At 40.2% G+C, this 19,622-nt stretch overlaps 2 protein-coding genes across 10 annotated transcripts in view; one reads left to right on the plus strand and one right to left on the minus strand.

Moving 5' to 3' along the window:
• Window positions 1–7,830, minus strand: part of NT5C3A (5'-nucleotidase, cytosolic IIIA) — a 29,085-nt gene extending 21,255 nt beyond the window's left edge. The window contains exon 1 of one of the 4 annotated variants that reach the window (XM_052792549.1): window positions 7,504–7,830. In XM_052792549.1, the coding sequence (XP_052648509.1) occupies window positions 7,504–7,615 (112 nt within the window). In that variant the 5' untranslated portion in view covers window positions 7,616–7,830. Of the gene's footprint in view, window positions 1–7,477 lie in introns of all 4 variants that reach the window. The other 3 variants (XM_052792484.1, XM_052792492.1, XM_052792510.1) reach the window with 3 other exon arrangements.
• Window positions 7,831–8,190: 360 nt separating this feature from the next.
• The window catches only part of BBS9 (Bardet-Biedl syndrome 9), a 326,659-nt gene continuing 315,227 nt past the window's right edge, over window positions 8,191–19,622 (plus strand). For 3 of the 6 annotated variants that reach the window (XM_052792616.1, XM_052792650.1, XM_052792643.1), the window contains exons 1-5: window positions 8,191–8,358; window positions 9,458–9,597; window positions 14,772–14,922; window positions 15,498–15,562; window positions 18,086–18,199. In XM_052792616.1, coding sequence (XP_052648576.1) covers window positions 9,486–9,597; window positions 14,772–14,922; window positions 15,498–15,562; window positions 18,086–18,199 — 442 coding nt within the window. In that variant the 5' untranslated portion in view covers window positions 8,191–8,358; window positions 9,458–9,485. Of the gene's footprint in view, window positions 8,377–8,455; window positions 8,790–9,457; window positions 9,598–14,771; window positions 14,923–15,497; window positions 15,563–18,085; window positions 18,200–19,622 lie in introns of those variants that run through there. The other 3 variants (XM_052792624.1, XM_052792634.1, XM_052792658.1) reach the window with 3 other exon arrangements.

Raw genomic sequence — 19,622 nt, forward strand, 5'->3', positions numbered from 1 at the left:
GTCTTCTTTGACCCGAATGCTGCAACCTTAAGCATATGTCCATTTGTACTGAAAAATGCCTGACCTTTTTTTAACATTCAAGTAAAACACTCTATTGATATAAGGATTAGCCAAATTAGAAAAATCCAGTGGACTTTTAATGAGTACTGATTTTTTTTTTTTCTTAAAAGTCAGAAACTCCACACAAATAACCTAAGATAGAGGTGACCAACAGCCACAGATTCCAACTTAATGGCACAGTGCCAGTCAAGCTGCTGCACAATTGACATGGGACTAAAAATCTGCCTACTGCAATCATCCTAAATTCTCTGATGTTTTACAGCAGCTGACCATTGGTGATTGATTACTTTTGGGTAAGAGAAAGTGGCTGATGTCCAGCAACTAGTTAACATAACTGCTATATGAAGACCTCTGCCCAGGAAGAAATAGTCACTACAGGTCATCTGCTGCACAGTAACATGACTGCAAGAAGGCTGGGGAAAAGTTAGACTTCATGTCCTAACTTTTATTTTCCGCATCCTCCATGACAGTATACTTACCCAACTCTCTTGCCCAGTCTTATATCTCTTTGCACGCTGGTTAGGAAAGGAGGCCAGGAAGAAGTCTTGTGAGCTACTCCAGCCTCTCAGTTGCACTTAGCATGTGATGGGATCAGCCAAATTTCAGTGCTGAGCATCTGGCGGGTAGCAGAGACATTGCTGCTACTCTAGGCCCTCTGCCTACAGGAGAAGTTCAGTTGTACGTGTCTGACCTGGAGTCAGGTAGTGGCTGAGAAGTGCCAGTCGTTGTGGGACAAGATTTCTTAAATGACAGGTTACTTAGAAAACAGTGCATATCCATCCTCAGAGATTTACTGTGCAAAGACACAAAATTCACACTAGTGCCACCTGCTGCTCTACGCTGTCTGCTGCAGCTCAACTACCTAAAATTTAAATCTTGAAAAGTAATTACCATCTGACAAATGCACCAAATTGTAGCAATAAAATCTAACTGTGTGCTTCTCTTCCAGTATTTTTCCTTAAACTCTCTCCAAGACTTACTCTTCACAGTAAGTGAAGAGTATACTGTAGTATACTTGCACAAAATATGCTTGTGTATGCATACATGGAGGGAAGAAAGGTGGCTGATGTCTTGAAGGCTATTAACGTGAACTGGAACTAGCCAACACAGAAAAAGATTATGTATTTTGCATTATGCAATTCATTCAAGTGAAAATAAAAGGTAAGAGGCAGCTATTTTTTTTTTTTTTTTTTTAAGGAAAGAACTTCAAAAGTTCAGGTATTTTTAAAGTTTCCAGACTGACACAAATGGTGACATTCTCACATTTACAGGTACACCTAAAATTGCTATTGAATTTACAGCTAGTATTCTCCTGCCTATAAACGCATGGATCCATACCCTGGGTCTCTTCAATGCCTATATTGATCAATTTGGGTATTTTTTATAAAAGTTGATAGTTCTTGTTAACTCAAGACTGACTGTTGAAACGCTATGCAACTTTAATTCATGATATGAACAAATTTGCAATGACATGTATATTCAGACACTTAAAAAACCTTACTGCTTATATTGTTTGACAGATAAAGGTGACATGTTTAATACTTGCAGTATTTGCTAGTGGTCTTAATTTGTAAAAAGAGTTTAATAGAACAGATGCCATTATAGCTCAACCAATAATCAAGAGTTATTGCAAAGAGGAGAAAAATTACTTGAAAATATGACTTAACACATACCAAGCATTTATGAAAAGGTAAAAATATTCCCAAGCAGAATGATTCATTGAAAGATAGCTTTTCTGTCTTGGAGAAAGACTTTATACAAAAGATAAAACAAAGTAGCAAACAAGTTCTTCTGAGCCTATACGTACAATATATATTGTATCCTGACATTTACTTATATTTACTACTTGGAGCTCAATTTTCAGGTGTAGCTCATCATCATGTTTTTGATAACTGTTATAATTAGAATAAATGACTTCTAAAGAAACTAATGCAGAATTAAAAATTTAATTGATCTTCCCATACCCATTCCTTGTAAGAATATATGTTTCAAGACATACTGAATTAAAAAAGAAAAAAAAAAAAGGCAGCAGCAATTTCAGAAAATTAAAACCTACTTCTGAAACAGGTGGTTAAATTGTAGGATCAACTTACTACACTAAATAAAGTAAAATATTAGTATGTCTATAATCTGTATAGTGGACTACTTTTTGATTCTTAACAGTGTTAGAAGAAAACACTGAAATTGAGTCAATTTTTCTTCTCCTAGGATCCAAATTTTTAAAATTTCCAACTGAATTATTTTACAGTGAGAATAAAAACCTATTACTAGTGTCTAAGTTATATCAACATGAACTATGCTTAAAGTGTTTTTCCTGGCCTGTGTAAACTTGCTTTACAAGCCACATTCTAGATTATTATATATTAAGATTATCTGTGCAAAGAGCCTGTGGGCAACACAACCTTGTTTTAGTAATGTTGGTGTTTATCACTGTGTCAATGTGATTTTTCTATTGAGGAATACAGTCTAAACAAAACCCCAAGTTTTATAGAAATAGTTATATGACATCTCCAGTACTCATATCAAATTTAACTTGGTTTTAAAATTTTAACAACATTCTAAAAAATTATTTTAATACTCTAGTCACTAGTAATGTAAGGGGTCTCAGTCACACATCAATAGGTAGGGGCAGTATCAGGTCTCAGGAGTTCTTTCACTTTTCACTACTTAGGTTCATACCATGGCACCGTTCTCTTGGAACAGTATTATTCCCACGTGGATCACATCACTGGATAGCTCTCAAGGTCACAACATTTTAAATATTATCACTGCACTACCCAGAAACTGGCAATGTCCTGCAGTGGTAGATAGAGCCCATGTTCCTTCCACTCCCCTTTTTACTGATTCCAGTTTGCTCAGGCTCAAACTCTTCTTTGCCTTTGTAAAGGAAAAAGTATGTATGAAGGAGTTTCACATACTAGTCATTTAGATTCTTGAATATGGATGCTACATATTACATACTCCTTTATCCTCCACTTGGAGGTCATCAATGTCTCATGCCAGCGTAACCTCACAGTAACTATAACAACTAGTTACTAGCAACAAGACAAGAATAAAGAAGTGGAGTGGTATGTGATTGTTGCCAGTTGTAAAGGTCTGTATTCTTCATCTGTGGCACAAATGCTCTGATGGCTTATGAAACAAGAAGCCAGTCTCACCAGAAGTTGGCAAGTAAAAGAAAGTAATAATAGTGAATAATTCTCCCTACACAAACCCTATGATAGTCACACTATGTTACTTTCTTTCTTAGGGAAGCAGGTAAACAGCAGTTACCTCAGTTACTTTAGACATTTGCTTATTTCTCTCCAGGTAAATTCTAATGCTGCCAAAATCCATGCATTTCTTTTCCTCCCCCAACATATTAAAAAGGAAACTGGCCAGAGACATTTCACAATGGCTGGTTGAAAAATTTCCTGTAAAATACGAAACTGCTTTTTAAGTTGATTTTTAATTTGCTGTTGTTGAAATTTGATACTAAGTCTGTTTTTCGAGTAATTGGATCCTCTCACTTGAGGCACAGAATGGAGATCTAGACAAATGTAACTAAGCTTTTGCCCAGTTTTCTGGAAATCAAACCTGAGAGAATAAGTCTCAGTTTAAGGTATTCTGCTATTCTGTTTTCAACCAGTTCTATTATTGTTTCTCAACCTTATAAAATAAATACAATAAAAAGCTCCAAAACTAAAGAGTGAGGAACAAGCTGCTGAAAAAAATCCAAGGTTTTAACAACTGTTTATTAAACGGACAAACAACAAAAAATACTGTTACTCCATTAAGCAGTTTTTCTTACATTAACCCCATATTTTAGTTAGCATGGGCTATTCCTTACAGATGAGTGTTTTTGAAAGACTTAGGCAACATTTTTCACTCTAGTTTGCAAACACATGTTTTCTGCTGAGTTTCTAAAAGGCTTTGGAAAGAGTAAGCAAGAAACTGAAGTCTACTTGTGAGCAGAATTGATTTGCTATATAAGGATCCACAACTTCATTGCAAACTTGTCTGAGGCCTGAAAAATCCAAAAGATTGAGTGTTACTGTAAGGTTTAATCTCTTTTTAAAGTAGCTATCAAACATTATCTAATAAGTTACTTTAAGAATCTAATTAATTATTAACCTTCTCTTTAATTTAAAGTTAGCAACATTGCAGCTAACGTTTACCTTCACCTGACTGTAGGAATACTTTTACAGTTTCACAGAAATGGCAATTTGGCTGTGCAAAGTAATACAGAAGGTTTTGGGAGATAGTTGTTTCTTAACAGACTGAGTAAAACTTCATGTGACTGGCTATATATTTACTATTAATGCCTCTGTTACTTCAGCAGTGGAGCTGAAGTAACTCTGTCTACATTTATCAGTGCCTAAGGCAAACTCCCTATTTGCAAACTTCAGATGGTCAATGAAGACACAATATTAATACTTTAATTCCAGACTTAAACCTTCGCTTCCAAAGAAGATGCAGTAATTTTATGGTGTCTTTATTAAGCTTAAATTTGTGTACCAGGCTAATTACTTTGCTAAAGAATTCATCTACTGAAATGTGAGATAGATATTTAAGAATTTCTTGATTTTTATTATTCAACAAGGAAACATGGTTACCCTTATGTTTTCCACATGCTTGAGAATCCTTTCCACTTTTCTTCACATTAGACATTCTTGGCATCATAATCCCTGATATTAACTTGTCTCATAGATATTCTATTTGATTTGTAAAGGTCACTGTCTTTTTAGCATTTAAACACTGCTATAAGTCAGCTTTTTACTTACATTTGGGTCTTATATTAATCTAATTTTATTTTAACTAAGAAAAAAAAGTCAAAAAAGTGATTGCTGTAGTTAATTATAATGAAAGAATATTTCATTTGTGAGAATTAAAGTCATACAACTAACGTGTAAATAGGTCTGCTCCCTATTGATTTTGATAAAAGTTATAAATCAAGGTAATTCTGAGTCTAATGGGGGTATAAAACCAAAGTCTAACGTTAACCAAAGTCTAATGTTCCCCAAAGAAAACTTGAGCCAAAAAAATCTGCTGAAAATACAAGAACAATCCTGTAATTTTAATCTAACACAGAAGACCAGCCTGGTATAGTAACTTGTGTATTAGAAAAAACACATTTCAATAAAGCAGTATTGTTCCCCACACCACCCTAACTTACACTAAATTACAGACTGGAAAACAGCACCTTCTTCCCAAAGCTTGAAGGAAGGTCTCTCTCGTGATAAACTAAAACAGATACAGTGTCTTGCAAACAACAAACGTTGAATCAAATCTACATTGGTGGATAAAACTATTTCAGGATTTCAGGAATTTCTCCAGAATGCAGCATATTCAAGTAAAACAAACACCTAAACACATTTTTGCCCTTACTTGACAAACCAAACTCCTTGGTATGAAGTTTACACAACTATTTCACTTATTTCAAAGACACTTCACAGCCTGATTACACGTGTCTGCTGAAAATACTCCTTGAGGAAGAAAGAAGACTTGCAGCTGATGAACTAAAAATGTTTATTAGCTGAGGAAGCTACCAACTTGAATATTGGTTGAAATGCCAGCTCTCTAAGTGAGCAGATAGTATTAACGTGTTGCATCCAATTGGTAAAATGTTTCCGTATGAGAAAGCTGACATGCTTTGAACAATCTTTATTCTTCCCTTGCAATTTAAAGTTGACAAAAGCTCTGATCATAAAAGCAGAATTTTTCAAAGTATCTATTTAGGATCACAATCTGTGTCCAAGAACATAGCTCTGAAAATGTTATCTGAAGTACATACTTAAGAAATTCACTTACCAGAAATCAATTTAACATTGGCATAACAATTTTTTTCCCTACCAAAAGCAAAATCTTTGCAACAAAGATAAAATTTAAAGTCTTCCCAGCCAAAACACCATTTAAACATTGTACACAAAATTAATACAAATACACCTTCAGCAATTATCAGGCACTTTCTGAACTACAGCTTAAATGGGATATTGTGAATATGAGTTGGTGAAACTATTGGATCTGCCTTTTGAGTGTTTGCATGATCAGGCTTTTAAATGTTGTTATTTTGTTGTCCACATAAGTCTGAAGTAAGTTCTAGTACTACAGTACCAGAATTAAAAAAAAAAAAAAAGAGTAATTTATAGTCAACCAGTGTTATGCCACTCTTAAGTTTTCAAATGAGTTTTGTAAAATCCTACTATAGAGTCCAGGGCCCTTTTTTAGAAACAGATCTAAAACCTCTCTAAAATGGCAATCCAAACTTTCTGCTCCATCACAAGCTGTTGTAAGCGGGCTCACAGAAACTAAAAAGCAAGACGCTCCCCTCCAAATTGTTGAATGATGTAACTGAAGACTAGAAATGGCATTCAAATATTTTTTCAACAGTAAGCATGACTCTATGATTAGTAAAAACACACAGTGGAATTCTTGTCCGGACTTACGTTATCACAAACTGCACTGCATGAATTCTACTGGCAAGTGTTGCATCACATGGCCAAGGAGGAGTTAGCTCACAATTTGCATGTGTAATTTACATGTTTCCACATGCAATTAAAAAAAAATAAGTCTGAGCTTTTAGTAAGGTTTTGCAGGAGAGATCACAAAATATCCATTGGCTAACATCAAGTGACTTGGTGCTTTCAGTTCAGTTCTTCAGTACAGCGGTGTCCAAATCATAAACTCAAATTTTGAAGGCTTTCCATGTAATCAGCATATTGTCTAAACTGACCTTTTACCATCCAGTTACTGATAAGCAGATATTTAAATAATACGCTAAATAACAAGTATAACAAGGGTAGTGAGAGACAGCTCCGTCTTCCTTTTACAGTAACTGTGAACAGACATTACTTCCCAGTTTCAACAGATGGCTGAACACGCGCCCCACCCCCCTTTTCTTTTAAACAAGTTACTCGCAGGCTTTTAAATTACCACCAAGACCTATAGCTTTACGCATAGGTACATATAGGCCAGGCAGGACAAGCCGGAGCAGACACTTTTAGTGCCAGTGGATCTCGCTGCGGTGGAACAGCTGCGCCTGCCTCCAGCCTCTGTCCTCGTGATCAGAAACCGGCTCAACGTCCCTCCTCCGCCCCCTCGCCTCGAGGGGTGGACACAGGACACGGACAGCCCCACACATCTGGAGAGGAGACCTATCTCAGCTTCTGGTGCCAGCCAGCCGACAAACTGCCGACGGCAGGGTCTGTAAGGCACGGATGTGAAGGGGAAGGGACTCGCGTGCTTTGGGCAAAGGGCTGGTATTTGAGGGCGGCGTATGTCGGACCGCCCGCGCCCTGCCGAGGCAGAGGGATATCCGCCCGCGTCCACAGACGGCCGGCCGGAGTGGGAGCCGGCCCACCAGGGAGGCGCCGGCCTGAGAAGAACGAGAAGGGGCGTGCGGCCGGCGTCGCCCTGCTCTCGGCCTCTTACCACGTACCATCTCGATGATCTTGGTCTTCCGACCCGTCTTCTTCTTCATGGTGAAGATGTACTGGGCCAGCACCACCCCGGCGACCAGGGCGCACACGCTGGCACTGGCCACCGCTCCCATCTTCGCCACGGCGGTCCTGTCCATGGTAGCTCCCCGGGGCAAGCCAAGGCGCCGAGAGCCGCTGCAGGGAAGCGGGGCCGCCCCCTCGTCGCTGAAGGAGGGGCGGGGATGGCGGGGTGTGTGCGTTCTCCTCAGCGCCGGCCCGAGCGGGTCCACACCGACCGCCAGACCGGCAAGTCGGCAACGACGGCGCCGCGCGCTACCCGCCCCCGCCGCACGCGCCCCGCCGCCTCGGCTACGGCGCGGGCTCCCCGCGAGACGTCACGTGCGCGTGGCCTGCAGGCGGCACCACGCGTGAGGAAAAGGGGGGGAGGAAGGGGGACGGCTGGTGGAGCAGGGCGCCGCAGAGGGCGGCCTCGAAGGCGAGAGGCTTCTGCGAGGGCTTTGGAAAAGAAAAGCACCAGCCGGGAGGTTAGATTTTTCCTCAGGAAACACAAAGGAATGCCTCTCTTCCCAGCCCCCCCCCCCGGAAGGAATGAGAAAGCCCAACGGTGCGTCACGCCCCTTCCCAAACTACATTTCCCAGTGCCGGCGCGAAGCGCGGCCCTCCCTGCTGGGCTGGGCGGGGCGGGGGCGGGGCTGGGCTGTTACTTAAGGCGCGGTGAGAAGAACAGTGGAGATGGCGGCGGCGAGGGGGAGGGAGCTGTAACGGTGCCGGTCTGTGTCTCGCGCTTCGCTTCAGGCGGCTGAGCCTGAGCGAGGAGCTCCCGTGAGGAAGGGGGGGGACCGCCGCCCCGGAGCAAGTCGGACCGCACCGCGCCCGGGAGGTGGTGTCTCCCACCCAGGTAACCCCCCGCCGGTCTCTGTCTCTCTTCTCCCGCTCCGGGGTGCGTGTGTGTGTCCGGGCGCGGCTCCTGAGGTGCGGGGCTCGGGTGGAGGTGCTGTGGGTGCTGCACAGCGGCTCTGTGAGGGTGTGTGGGGAGGGCTGTGCTGTCGCCAGCCTGCACTCGGCTGCAGCGGGTTGCCTGGCTGGCATGACAACGGTAACCGCCTAAGGTGAAAAAATAAATGTTTTTATTAGCAGGCCACTGTTTCCTTTAAGGAGGGAAGGCGCGGGCTTGCAGGCTGCGTTTGCTCCGAAGGAAAACAAGGAGTGAGCCCATCATTTTTCTTTCTTCCCGGAAAGAACTGCCGGAGCTGGTGCTGCCTGGCTGCCCCTCACCTCCCCTGCGGGCTGTGTGGGGTCTACTGTGTTCAGGTTTGTCCCACTCGTGCCAGAGCATAGGCATGGAGCTGTGAGTTTTGAACTAGGGTAATGTTATTGTCAAGCTGCCTACAAAAGGATTAGTCTCCTCTCCCCCTCCCCCCCTTCCTAAAATAACAGCAGGTAGGGAGCAGAAAAGCTGATTTGTGCCCTCTCTGACTCAGTTCTTTAGTTGTGTCACTAGGGCATCTTCAAGGCGATTACTTGGTGGAGGTTTTGATGTCTGTTTATGTCTTCATTTACTTTTTCTAAAAATAAGTTCTCTTGCAGAAGACTTGCACCAGAATCTTTTTTCCTGATAACACCTTGGTAAGAGAGAAAACCTCAGTTCTGTGACTTTGAAAACTTATATTACTTTCTTAATGCTTGTTACAGAAGACTTTTAACAATTTTAAAAAAGCTGTTATATTTTGCTTGTTCTTCATATAACTAGCAGTGTCTATCACAACTAATTTGTAAACTAATGGCAATAAGTTTCCTAAGGTTGTTTTATGAACTACATAACCATAAACCAAAGATACCTGAAAAAACCCCCACTTATTCATCTCACACTGGAGCAATGTGAAGCTAAGAGATGGAATATACTTAATGAAAGTTGTTGCTAATGAAGAAAAAGTTGTTTGTAGAAACATTTGTGTATATATTAGTATACACTTTAACAGTGATTTGTTTCCTTTTCAGTGAAGAAGAATGTCATTGTTTAAAGCTAGAGACTGGTGGTCCACCATACTTGGAGAAAAGGAAGAATTTGACCAAGGCTGTCTCTGTGTTGCTGATGTTGATAATAGTGGCAGTGGACAAGGTAAATTCAGAATGTCATGGTTGCTGGCTTTTAAGCTATACAGCTGCAGGTTTAATTGGCAAATGCATGCTGAAAGCTTGTTAGCCAGACTAGTTGGCTAGGTATTTTAAAATCTGCTATCTTTTATGTGTCCCTGTAGGCTTAAGACAAATTCAGTGCTATTTGTCTTTGTATATTTGTAGGTTTCTAAACATCTAAATTCTCCCTTGTGTTCAATAGTAATTTTTCTCATGCCTTATTCCCTAATGGTAGATATCTTTAAAATAGAATATTTTCAGTTAGTCATGGGAGCAAACACATGTTGTAAGTAGTTTAAAAAGACTTAAGGAAAAAAAGGAAGGTGAGAGCTAATAAGCTAAGAATTTAGAAAAACAGACAACCTTTTCTGCCTGGAAAATAAGGGGCCATTGAAATAAGTGACTCTGCTTGAATAAACCCTTCTTTTCTGTGTAGTCATTAATAATTTGGAATGATCTTTGCTGTCAGGGAGTGTTCTTGTATGTGTATGTTTTTTAAAAATAATAAATATTTGGGATCTTTCTCTGATACACTCATGCTCATCTTAGAGCTCTGTTTTTGCTCAGTAGAGGTACTTGAGTTTGATTTCACCATTGCCATACACTTTTAAAATTACTTTTATTTTAGTTTGTCCCTTTTTTTCAGGAGGATTTATACAAAGTTGAGCTGTTACTGGTTTGGTATACAACCTTTTTCAGTAGAAATTCATAGAATCATGGAATCATTTGGGTTGGGAAAGACCTTTAAGATCAAGTCCAACTATAAACCTAACACTGCCAAGTCCACTACTAAATCATGTCCCTAAGTGCCACATCTACATGACTTTTAAATACCTCCAAGACTGGTGACTCAACCACTTCCTTGGGTAGCCTGTTCCAATGCTTGACAACCCTTTCAGTGAAGAAATTTTTCCTAATATCCAAACTAAACCTCCCCTAGTGCAACTTGAGGCTATTTCCTCTTGTCCTATTGCTTGTTACTTGGGACAAGACTGACACCCACCTTGCTACAACCTCCTTTCAAGTGGTTGTAGAGAGTGATAAGGTCTCCCTTCAGCCTCTTTTTCTTCAGGCTAAACAACCCCAGTTCCCTTGGCCACTCCTCATAAGACTTGTGCTCTAGACCCTTCATTAGCTTCATTGCCCCTTTTTTGAATGTGCTGCAGCACCTCAGTGTCTCTTCTGTAGCGAGGGGCCCAAAACTGAACACCGTATTTGAGTTGCAGCCTCACCAGGGCCGAGTACAGGGGGATGATTGCTGCCCTAATCCTGCTGGCCATACTGTTTCTGATACAAGCCAGGATGCTATTGGCCTTCTTGGCCACCTGGGTGCATTTCTGGTTCATATTCAGCTGGCTGTTGACAAACACCCCCAGGTCCTTTTCCACTGGGCAGCTTTCCAGCCACTCTTCCCCAAGCCTATGGTGTTGCATGGGGTTGTTGTGACCCAGGTGTGGAACCCAGCACTCAGCCTTGTTGAACCTCATACAGTTGGCCTCAGCCCATTGATCCAGCCTGTCCAGATCCCTCTGTAGAGCCTTCTTTCCCTCAAGCAGATCAACATTCCCACCCAACTTGGTGTTGTCTGCAAACTTACTGAGGGTACACTCGATCCCCTTGTCCAGATCACTGATAAAGATATTAAACAGAACTGGCCCCAATACTGAGCCCTGAGGAACACCACTTGTGACTTGCTGCCAACTGGATTTAACTCCATTCACCACTGTTCTTTGGGCCTGGCTGTGCAGCCAGTTTTTAACCCAGCAAAGAGTGTGCCCATCCAAGCCATGAGCAGCCAGTTTCTCCAGGAGAATGCTGTGGGAAATGGTGTCAAAGGCTTTACTAAAGTCCAGATAAACAATATCCACAGCCTTTCCCTCATCCACTAAGCAGGTCACCTTGTCATAGAAGGAGATCAGGTTAGTCAAGCAGGACCTGCCTTTCATAAAGCCATGCTGACTGAGCCTGATCACCTGGTGGTTGTGTATGTGCCATGTGATAGCATGCAAGATAATCTGCTCCATAACCAAGGTCAGACTGACAGGCCTGTAGTTGCCCAGATCTTCCTTCTGGCCCTTCTTGTAGATGGGTTTCACATCTGCTAGCCTCCAGTCAATTGGGACCTCCCCAGTTAGCCAGGACTGCTGATAAATGATGGAAAGTTGCTTGGTGAGCACTTCTGCCAGCTCCCTCAGTACCCTTGGGTGGATCCTATCTGGCCCCATGGACTTGTGTGTGTCTAAGTGGTGTAGCAGGTTGCTAATGATTTCCCCTCAGATTATGGGGGCTTCATTCTGCTCTTCTTGTTTCTGTCTTCCAGCTCAGGGAGCTGGGTACCCTGAGAACAACTGGTCTTTAACTATTAAAGACTGAGGCAAAGACAGCATTAAGTACCTTAGCCTTTTCTTCATCCTTTGTCACTATGTTTCCTCCCACATCCAATAAAGGATGGAGATTCTCCTTAGCCCTCCTTTTGTTGCTAATGTATTTATGGAAATGTTTTTCATTGTCTTTTATGGCCGTAGCCAGATAAAGTTCTAGTTGGGCTTTGGCCCTTCTAAATTTCTCCCTGCATAACCTCATGACATCCTTGTAGTCCTCCTGAGTTTCCTGCCCCTTCTTCCAAAGGTCATAAACTCTCTTTTCTTTTTTTCTGAGTTCCAGCCAAAGCTCTCTGTTCAGCCAGGCTGGTCATCTTCCCTGCTGGCTCGTCTTTTGGCACATGGGGACGGCCTGCTCCTGTGCCTTTAAGACTTCCTTCTTCAAGAATGTCCAGCCTTCTTGGCCTCCTTTGCCTTTCAGGACTGCCTCCTGAGGGACTCTGTCAACCAGGCCCCTAAACAGGCCAAATTCTGCCCTTTAGAAGTCCAGGGTAGCAGTTCTGCTAACTCTGCTCTTTACTTTTCCAAGAATCGGAAACACCATCATTTCATGATTGCTATGCCCAAGACAGCCTCCAACCATCACATCACCTGTAAGTCCTTCCCTGTTCACAAACAACAGGTCCAGTGGTGCGCCTTGCCTGGTTGGCTCCCTCACCAGCTGTGTGAGGAAGTTATCTTCCACACACTCCAGGAACCTCCTAGACTGTTTCCTCTCTGCTCTATTGTATTTCCAGCAGACATCTGGTAAGATGAAGCCCCCCAGGAGAACAAGGGCTAGCAATCGTGAGACTTCTCCCAGTTACTTATAGAATATCTCATCTATCTCTTCATCCGGGTTGGGTGGTCTATGACAGACTTCCACCCTGATATCTGCCTTATTGGCCTTTCCCCTGATTCTTGCCCATAAACACTCGACCCTTTCATCACATCATCAAGCTCTAGATAATCAAAACACTCCCTAACATACAGGGCTACCCTACCACCTCTCCTTCCTTGCCTATCCCTTCTGAAGAGTTTATAGCCATCCATTGCAGCACTCCAGTTGTGTGAGTCATCTCACCATGTTTCCGTGATGGCAACTGTATTACAGTTTTCCTGCTGCACAATAGCTTCCAGGTCCTCCTGTTTGTTACCCATGTTGCATGCATGGCATGGGCATTGGCCCATGGCATGGCATTGGCCACCTTTTTTGGGAGAGAAGTCCTAGTTCCTATGTGACCGTTCTCAGGTGCTTCCGTGGTTTCTAACACGTTTTAACCCTTGCGTCTTTGCCGCCACATGGATCTCTATCCCCTACCTCCACTGAGACAGCAGACCAAAGGACCTTGCTAGCACACTGTCCCCTCAAACATTGGAGACCTGTCCCCAGGCTTATCTCTAGTGAGCCTGGTTTTATCCCTTTCCCCCTTCACATCTAGTTTAAAGCTCTTTCAGTGAGCCCTGCTAACTCCTGTGCAAAGATCCTTTTCCCCCTTTGGGACAAGTGTAGCCCATCTGTTGCCTGCAGGCTTGGTCTTGTGTAGACTGACCTGTGATCAAAACCCCCAAAACTCTGCCAGAGTTCTGAATAGTCTTTTCCTAGTGGACAAAAATGTAACTGATATAAAAGCATGACTTAAACAGTGTCGTGGGAGTGGTAGTCTGCTGTTTTATTTACTTTCTCAACTTTATATTTTCTCTTTGTTTTTAGACTAGGCTCTTTTTCTTCCAGAGTTCAGGACCAAAAGTGAATCAGCTAGTTGCAATTGCCGAACCACAGGTCAAAATGTCCTCACTTAAGTATTTTTAAGGAATTAATAACTAAAATGGATTTAGTTTACTGCTGATGGAATACTTGTTACTCAACTGAGGATAAGATGAGAGTGGGGAAGACAGTCAGTATTCTCTGAATGAGGGACTTGGGTGTGGAAGTTTTTTGTGACTGAAGAAGAGAGGAAGCAAGCAGCTGTTCTGAGCTTTTGATGTGGGGTCCTGTGGAACTATGCCAATCCTTCAGAGCCTGGTGGACTTTGTTTAGGAATACTTGTACGTTGTCCTGACTTGTGGACAAGTTTATTGGTTTTGATTTTGATCTGCAATGATACGAGGACCTACATCTAGAGGAAATAAGTACTGGCAACCAACTCTAGTTGTTGGTAGTTATCATGGGAGGCACCTTGTTGGGATTTTTTCATTAATAATTTTTTGTTATTCACTAACAACCAAATAACTACTTGCTTAAAATACTGATTCCAAAATAAGTCTGATATAACTATTGCATTCCCCTTTGAGGTAATGGATCTGTCTCAAGAGTAGGTGACCGCAAGGCCTAGCTTTGTTGACCTAATGTAGCAATTACCTGGCTTCAGCTTGCATTTGGATAAATGTCATCAGTCCCAATGTTAAAATTTCACACTTCTGCTGGTGTGATATGTGTATGCACAAATTCAAGATGTAGAAGCTGAAAGTTTGAAGTACTCTTCAAAACCAGAATGGGACTTTTTAAGAAGTGTGAACATAGTCTAAAATGATGGAATAGTAACAATGGTCAGTGCCACCACCTTAATAATTGCCATATTGAACCCTTTACTGACAGGTTTTCATGGATTTACAAAAAAGCTAATTGCTACTCTTAACCTAGAAGACATAGCATAATCAACATTAATTGAATGATGTAAATATTCTATCTTTTTAGGGTATTCTTTGAAGCACTTCTGCAGCAAATTTAATTCCACATGTGCTGTAGTATTCTGTAGTCTCCTTTGGTGGGGGACTTTTTTTTTTTTTTTTTTAGATAAAATTATTGTGGGCAGTTATATGGGATATCTCCGAATCTTTAATCCACATCCTGTGAAACCTGGAGATGGAGTACAACCTGAAGACTTGCTCTTGGAAGTGCAGTTACGAGAACCAATATTGCAGGTGGAAGTGGGAAAATTTGTTTCGTAAGTCAACGACAGGCTGTGTTGCTGTTTATTTAAGGCTTATATGTGATTTTCTTTCTTTGTTTTGGGGGGTGGGTTTTCAATTTCCAGATGGACAACTATTAAGCACATCTATGAATGCTGTAGTATGCATTTGATCTGCTTCTTGAATCATCTTGATATGAGAGAGTTTTTACTTAATGTGTATGTGGAGGAAAATCTTCCAGATACTTGTACAATTTATTTGAAGTATGTAGAACAGGAAAAACCTCATATTGAAAGTTAGTACAGGTTTTTCTCTCATTTTTAAAATAAAGTTCATGCTGCAGTATTAGAAGTTAATTTCAAAATTAAAATGAATCCTTTAAGAACTAATATCTAAAATAAAGTTCTCCTAAGTAGATTCTCTTACAGCCAATTAAATATATGTTCTTAAAGAATTCATTAACTATGTACTAACCATGGGAAAGACGTGTGCTCTGAGACCAAAGGCTCCACACCTGAAAGTAATTTCAACATGTTACTTGAATTTTATCCTGTATGCATTGTACTTGGAATTTATCTGAAAACAGTGCTTTTTTTAACCTTCTTTACAGTGGTACTGAAGGACTTCATCTGGCTGTGTTGCATTTCCGAAAACTCTGTGTATATGCTGTTTCAGGTTAGTTTACAGATACAAGCTTTCCAGTGATTTTAAGTGTATTTTAAAGTTTGGATTAGGTTAGTACTAAACTTGGTAATGCTAAACTTGGTATATACAGTGTTTGCTCATCATCCCTGAAGAGCTGTAGTCATGTTCTCTCACTCAAACTCATGTATGAAAAGGAAATATTAGTAATTAGGTCTAGATTTTTCCCGATGGTTAACAGAGATTTGCTGATCTGCTCAGGGCTTGAGATGCAGTGATGTGTGTGATGGTCTGTGATTGGTAGTGCTTGTGAACAACTCGTTCTCATTGCAGTTTTAGGAGTGGATGGTACTGTTCAGGGTGCTAATGAACAAATGGTTGTTTAATGACAACTTACTTGGCTCTTTAAAAATGAAACAATTACAATTATTTCTGAACTCAAAAATCCAGATAATTTCATAGAAAGCCAGAACATTGGTAATGTAGCCCAAGAGAAGATAGGAGGTTAATACAGGTAAAAAGGTGAAACTACTATGTTTCTTCTTAAATCCTCTTTCTTCAACTGCCTTTGTCTGGAAATTCCAAATGCTGTGTTCTCTGTATATGTAAAGAGGCAAGTCACAAAATATGTATTCTGTGCATTGAATTCTAATATATGCTTAAAGCAAAGCACAGATTTAAGAGATCTATTGATCGTACACCCATCTTCAAAATTCAATAGACAACTATACGTTGTTCATTTTCTCTGTACAGGGACAGCTGTGGCTCCTTTCATTGTAAGAGCATGGTTTTCTTGTAGGAGCAGCTTGCTTCCTATTCACAGCCTAGGCAGATAGGTAACAAATACATGCTCACTTTCCAGATTCTCTTTGCCTTCTAGTTATCTTATCTGGAGACACGTGTAAAACTGGTCTTTGTTGAGGGGTGGTACTTTGAGATGTACTGCAGTTTTCATACTTTCCCTTCTCTGTAATAGTGCTATGTCTTAGGATTGTAGTCTACCAGTACAATTTCTATTAAAAAAATTTATTTTAAAATTTGTGTTAATGGCATACAACAATACGTCAGTCTAGAGTTCCTTTCTAGTTATAGTTTGCTGTTTGGTCTACATGGCTTAAGCATTTAAGTAATTACAAAAATAAAGTTTTACAATCCTTTAATAGACTTTTCATACTAATTTGTAAGCATTCATGTTGTAATGGTAATTTCTGTCATCTGAACAGGTACTTTTGAACAAGCTCCTTTGAGAAATAATTATTATTTCTTTATGCTTCCATGGCAAATTATACTTTCATGAAGTGGGATCTTAACTTGCTTTATAAATGTTGCCATATCTGTTATTCATAATAAAATAACTATGTTGCTTTTCCTCAACAAATGAAAGCATCCTTCAGGGCTGACTAAAGTATGGCCTGGATATTGTATTACAGTCAGTATACAGGGACTGACTACTTTCTACCTTGTTTTTCCTCTGGTGTTGCTACTTAGCTAGTTACTTATCTAGCCAGGATTTTTTTCTTCATGTCTGTTCCATGCCCTTCCCTGATGTGGGCCTGCTTTAGGGATAATTGCTTAAAAGCTATATTGGGTTTTAGTTGGAGAAATTGCCTAAAGGTTAGCATAAGCTACAAATCTTTCATAGCATGTTGTTTAAGATAGTGTCAGAATAATCTTTGTATACTTAAAGCTGTGGTAGGATTTAGCTTAGATAACATTCACTCGAGACACCTTTTTCCCTGCTGATGTGACTGTTCTCAAAGGTTTTTTTTTTGCTTGCTAGTATTAGTCCTTAAGGGTTACTCTACATGATGGAGAACTTCGTTTTCTTCATGGGGTGCAGGAAAGACTTGGTTATCAAAAGGGGAGCTTTAACTTTTTTTTTTTTAAGAAACTTTTTTTTTTTTAAGACACTTTCTAGTTTCTTTAGAAAGATTTTTTGAATATCTGCTAGTTCCCTGAAAGAGTCAGGAAATTAAAGTTCATGCAGACCTTTTCAGAGAATGTGATGTGTATCATGAAATTATTTTTGTTGCCATATGTTTGTTTCTTATCTTTGCATTGTTGATCACTGCATTGAATTTCAGACAGAGCAAAGGCAAGTGATAAATGTGCCCTAAGCATAGCTTTGTCAAATTATAGCTAATGACAAGCTACAGCTTGATTTGAGGCAAAGACTGTTACAGCTGAGGCTGGCTGTTCTATATGGTATATTCACTGAATAACTACAGAATCATAAGAATTCCCCTTTGAGCAGGCTTTTTTCTGATCTTAGAGTTGTGCCTAACATGAAGAAAAATACATTTAAGTAACAAAATCTCAGCCTCCCATTAAGTCTTTATACCATATTTAATATAATGAGACCTTATTTCTGGTTCTGGCCTTTAGGAATTTTGTAGCTTGGTGATTTTTTTAAAGAAAGCAGCAGTGTGAGCCTTCATACCTCAGAGTCACTAGGAGTAAGTTATAGTTTTTACAGGTTGTTTGAACTGGTACTCCTTTACTTCTTCCACATTGCATGGATCAAAGATGTAAATATAAACCCTTTGTTTTTTGTAGGAACTCTGGGAAATGTGGAACATGGGAACCAGTATCAGATTAAACTGATGTATGAGCACAATCTTCAGAGAACAGCTTGTAATATGACTTATGGTCCATTTGGTGGTGTAAAAGGTAAACTCCTTGTTGCATATTCTTTATTATTAGTTGTTTAACTGTGAACAAGTGAGGTTTAACTTAGATTTTGAAAGGCAACATGATGCTGCTGCCTAGAGGAAACCAACTTTCTATAAATGATAGTACCTTTTATGTGATGCATATAGAAAATAACTGAAATTAAAATGAGGCAAAGAATATTAAATGCAGAATAGTTGTTTCTTCACGTCTTGAACTGGATATGAATTTACAAGGATAATATTAATTTAAAAAACATTACAAAAACCCTGGCTCTTCCCTTGTAAAATACTTTAACATCTAAAATAATTGTTTTCTATGTTTTAATTCTGTTTTGCTTTTCTGCAACTTGCTTATCCTGGACAAAGAAAATAGTTAACATCTTCATTCTCTGAACCTAAAATATGAAGTGTCTTTGAAGATATGTAATGGAGACTTTTTAAAAAAAAATTAACTTTCTTTGGAAAAACATAACAGTGGAAAATAATATTTATGGTGCGTTTGTAGTTTTGAATAAGTTTAATAGTTATCAGTCTTTTTTGAACTTGTGACACAATTATGAATGTTTTTGTGTTCTAATCTGGAAGCATTTAGGTTTGCTTTACATGACAGCTCTTTCTCTTCAGAAGTAAAGTTTGCCCAACAATTTTGGGGGGCTGGTAGTCATCTACTCAAGTAGTGTCCCTAAACTGTTGGCAGAGTGATATCACTTTACCAAGGCAGAAAGTCTTCTGAGTCAATATGGCAAATATATGCAGACAATCCCTCAGTTCTGTGTCTATAATATTCTTCAATACCTTACCCTAAATGCAAGCTTGTCCCTGGGCTTAAATTCAGCTAACCAAAATTCATACCGATTGAAGAGATTTTCACCTACTAATTTTGCACAACCACCTTGGGAAAGACAGTCAACTCATGTGGGTGAGAAGGTATCTATGCTATGAGTATCTTAAGGAGTGAATGTACAGGGCATGGGCATATTCCTCTTAACAGCAGAAAGACAATACAGTGTTTCCTAAATCTGAGAAGAGGGAGTAGTGTGCTTCTTGACATACTGTAGTGGAATTGCGGTAACAGATGTAGTGAGGCAACTGTAAACTAAGAGATGTGAGTGTCTGGAATGGTTCAGGAAGAATAAAACAAATACCCGTGTACCACCATGCAGTTCTGCAGAATAAACTCTCTGGATTTTTGACATGCATGTTTGTTTACTATGGAGATCTGAGAAGTCTGACCACCAGCTCAGTCTTGATGCCAGACCTGTGTCTTATATACCTTATCATGAGCTGTGGCATATGCAAGTGATGTAATGAAGAAAATGTCTTTGCAAGCTAGGGAGACAGAAGGTAATGTTTACCTCAGAACCTACTCAGCCAGACAAATACTTCTCAACACATAGGATGGTTAAAATGAGGGCCAATCC

The sequence above is a fragment of the Harpia harpyja genome, chromosome 1 (genome assembly GCF_026419915.1).
Source record: "Harpia harpyja isolate bHarHar1 chromosome 1, bHarHar1 primary haplotype, whole genome shotgun sequence".
NCBI classification, from domain to species: Eukaryota; Metazoa; Chordata; class Aves; order Accipitriformes; family Accipitridae; genus Harpia; species Harpia harpyja.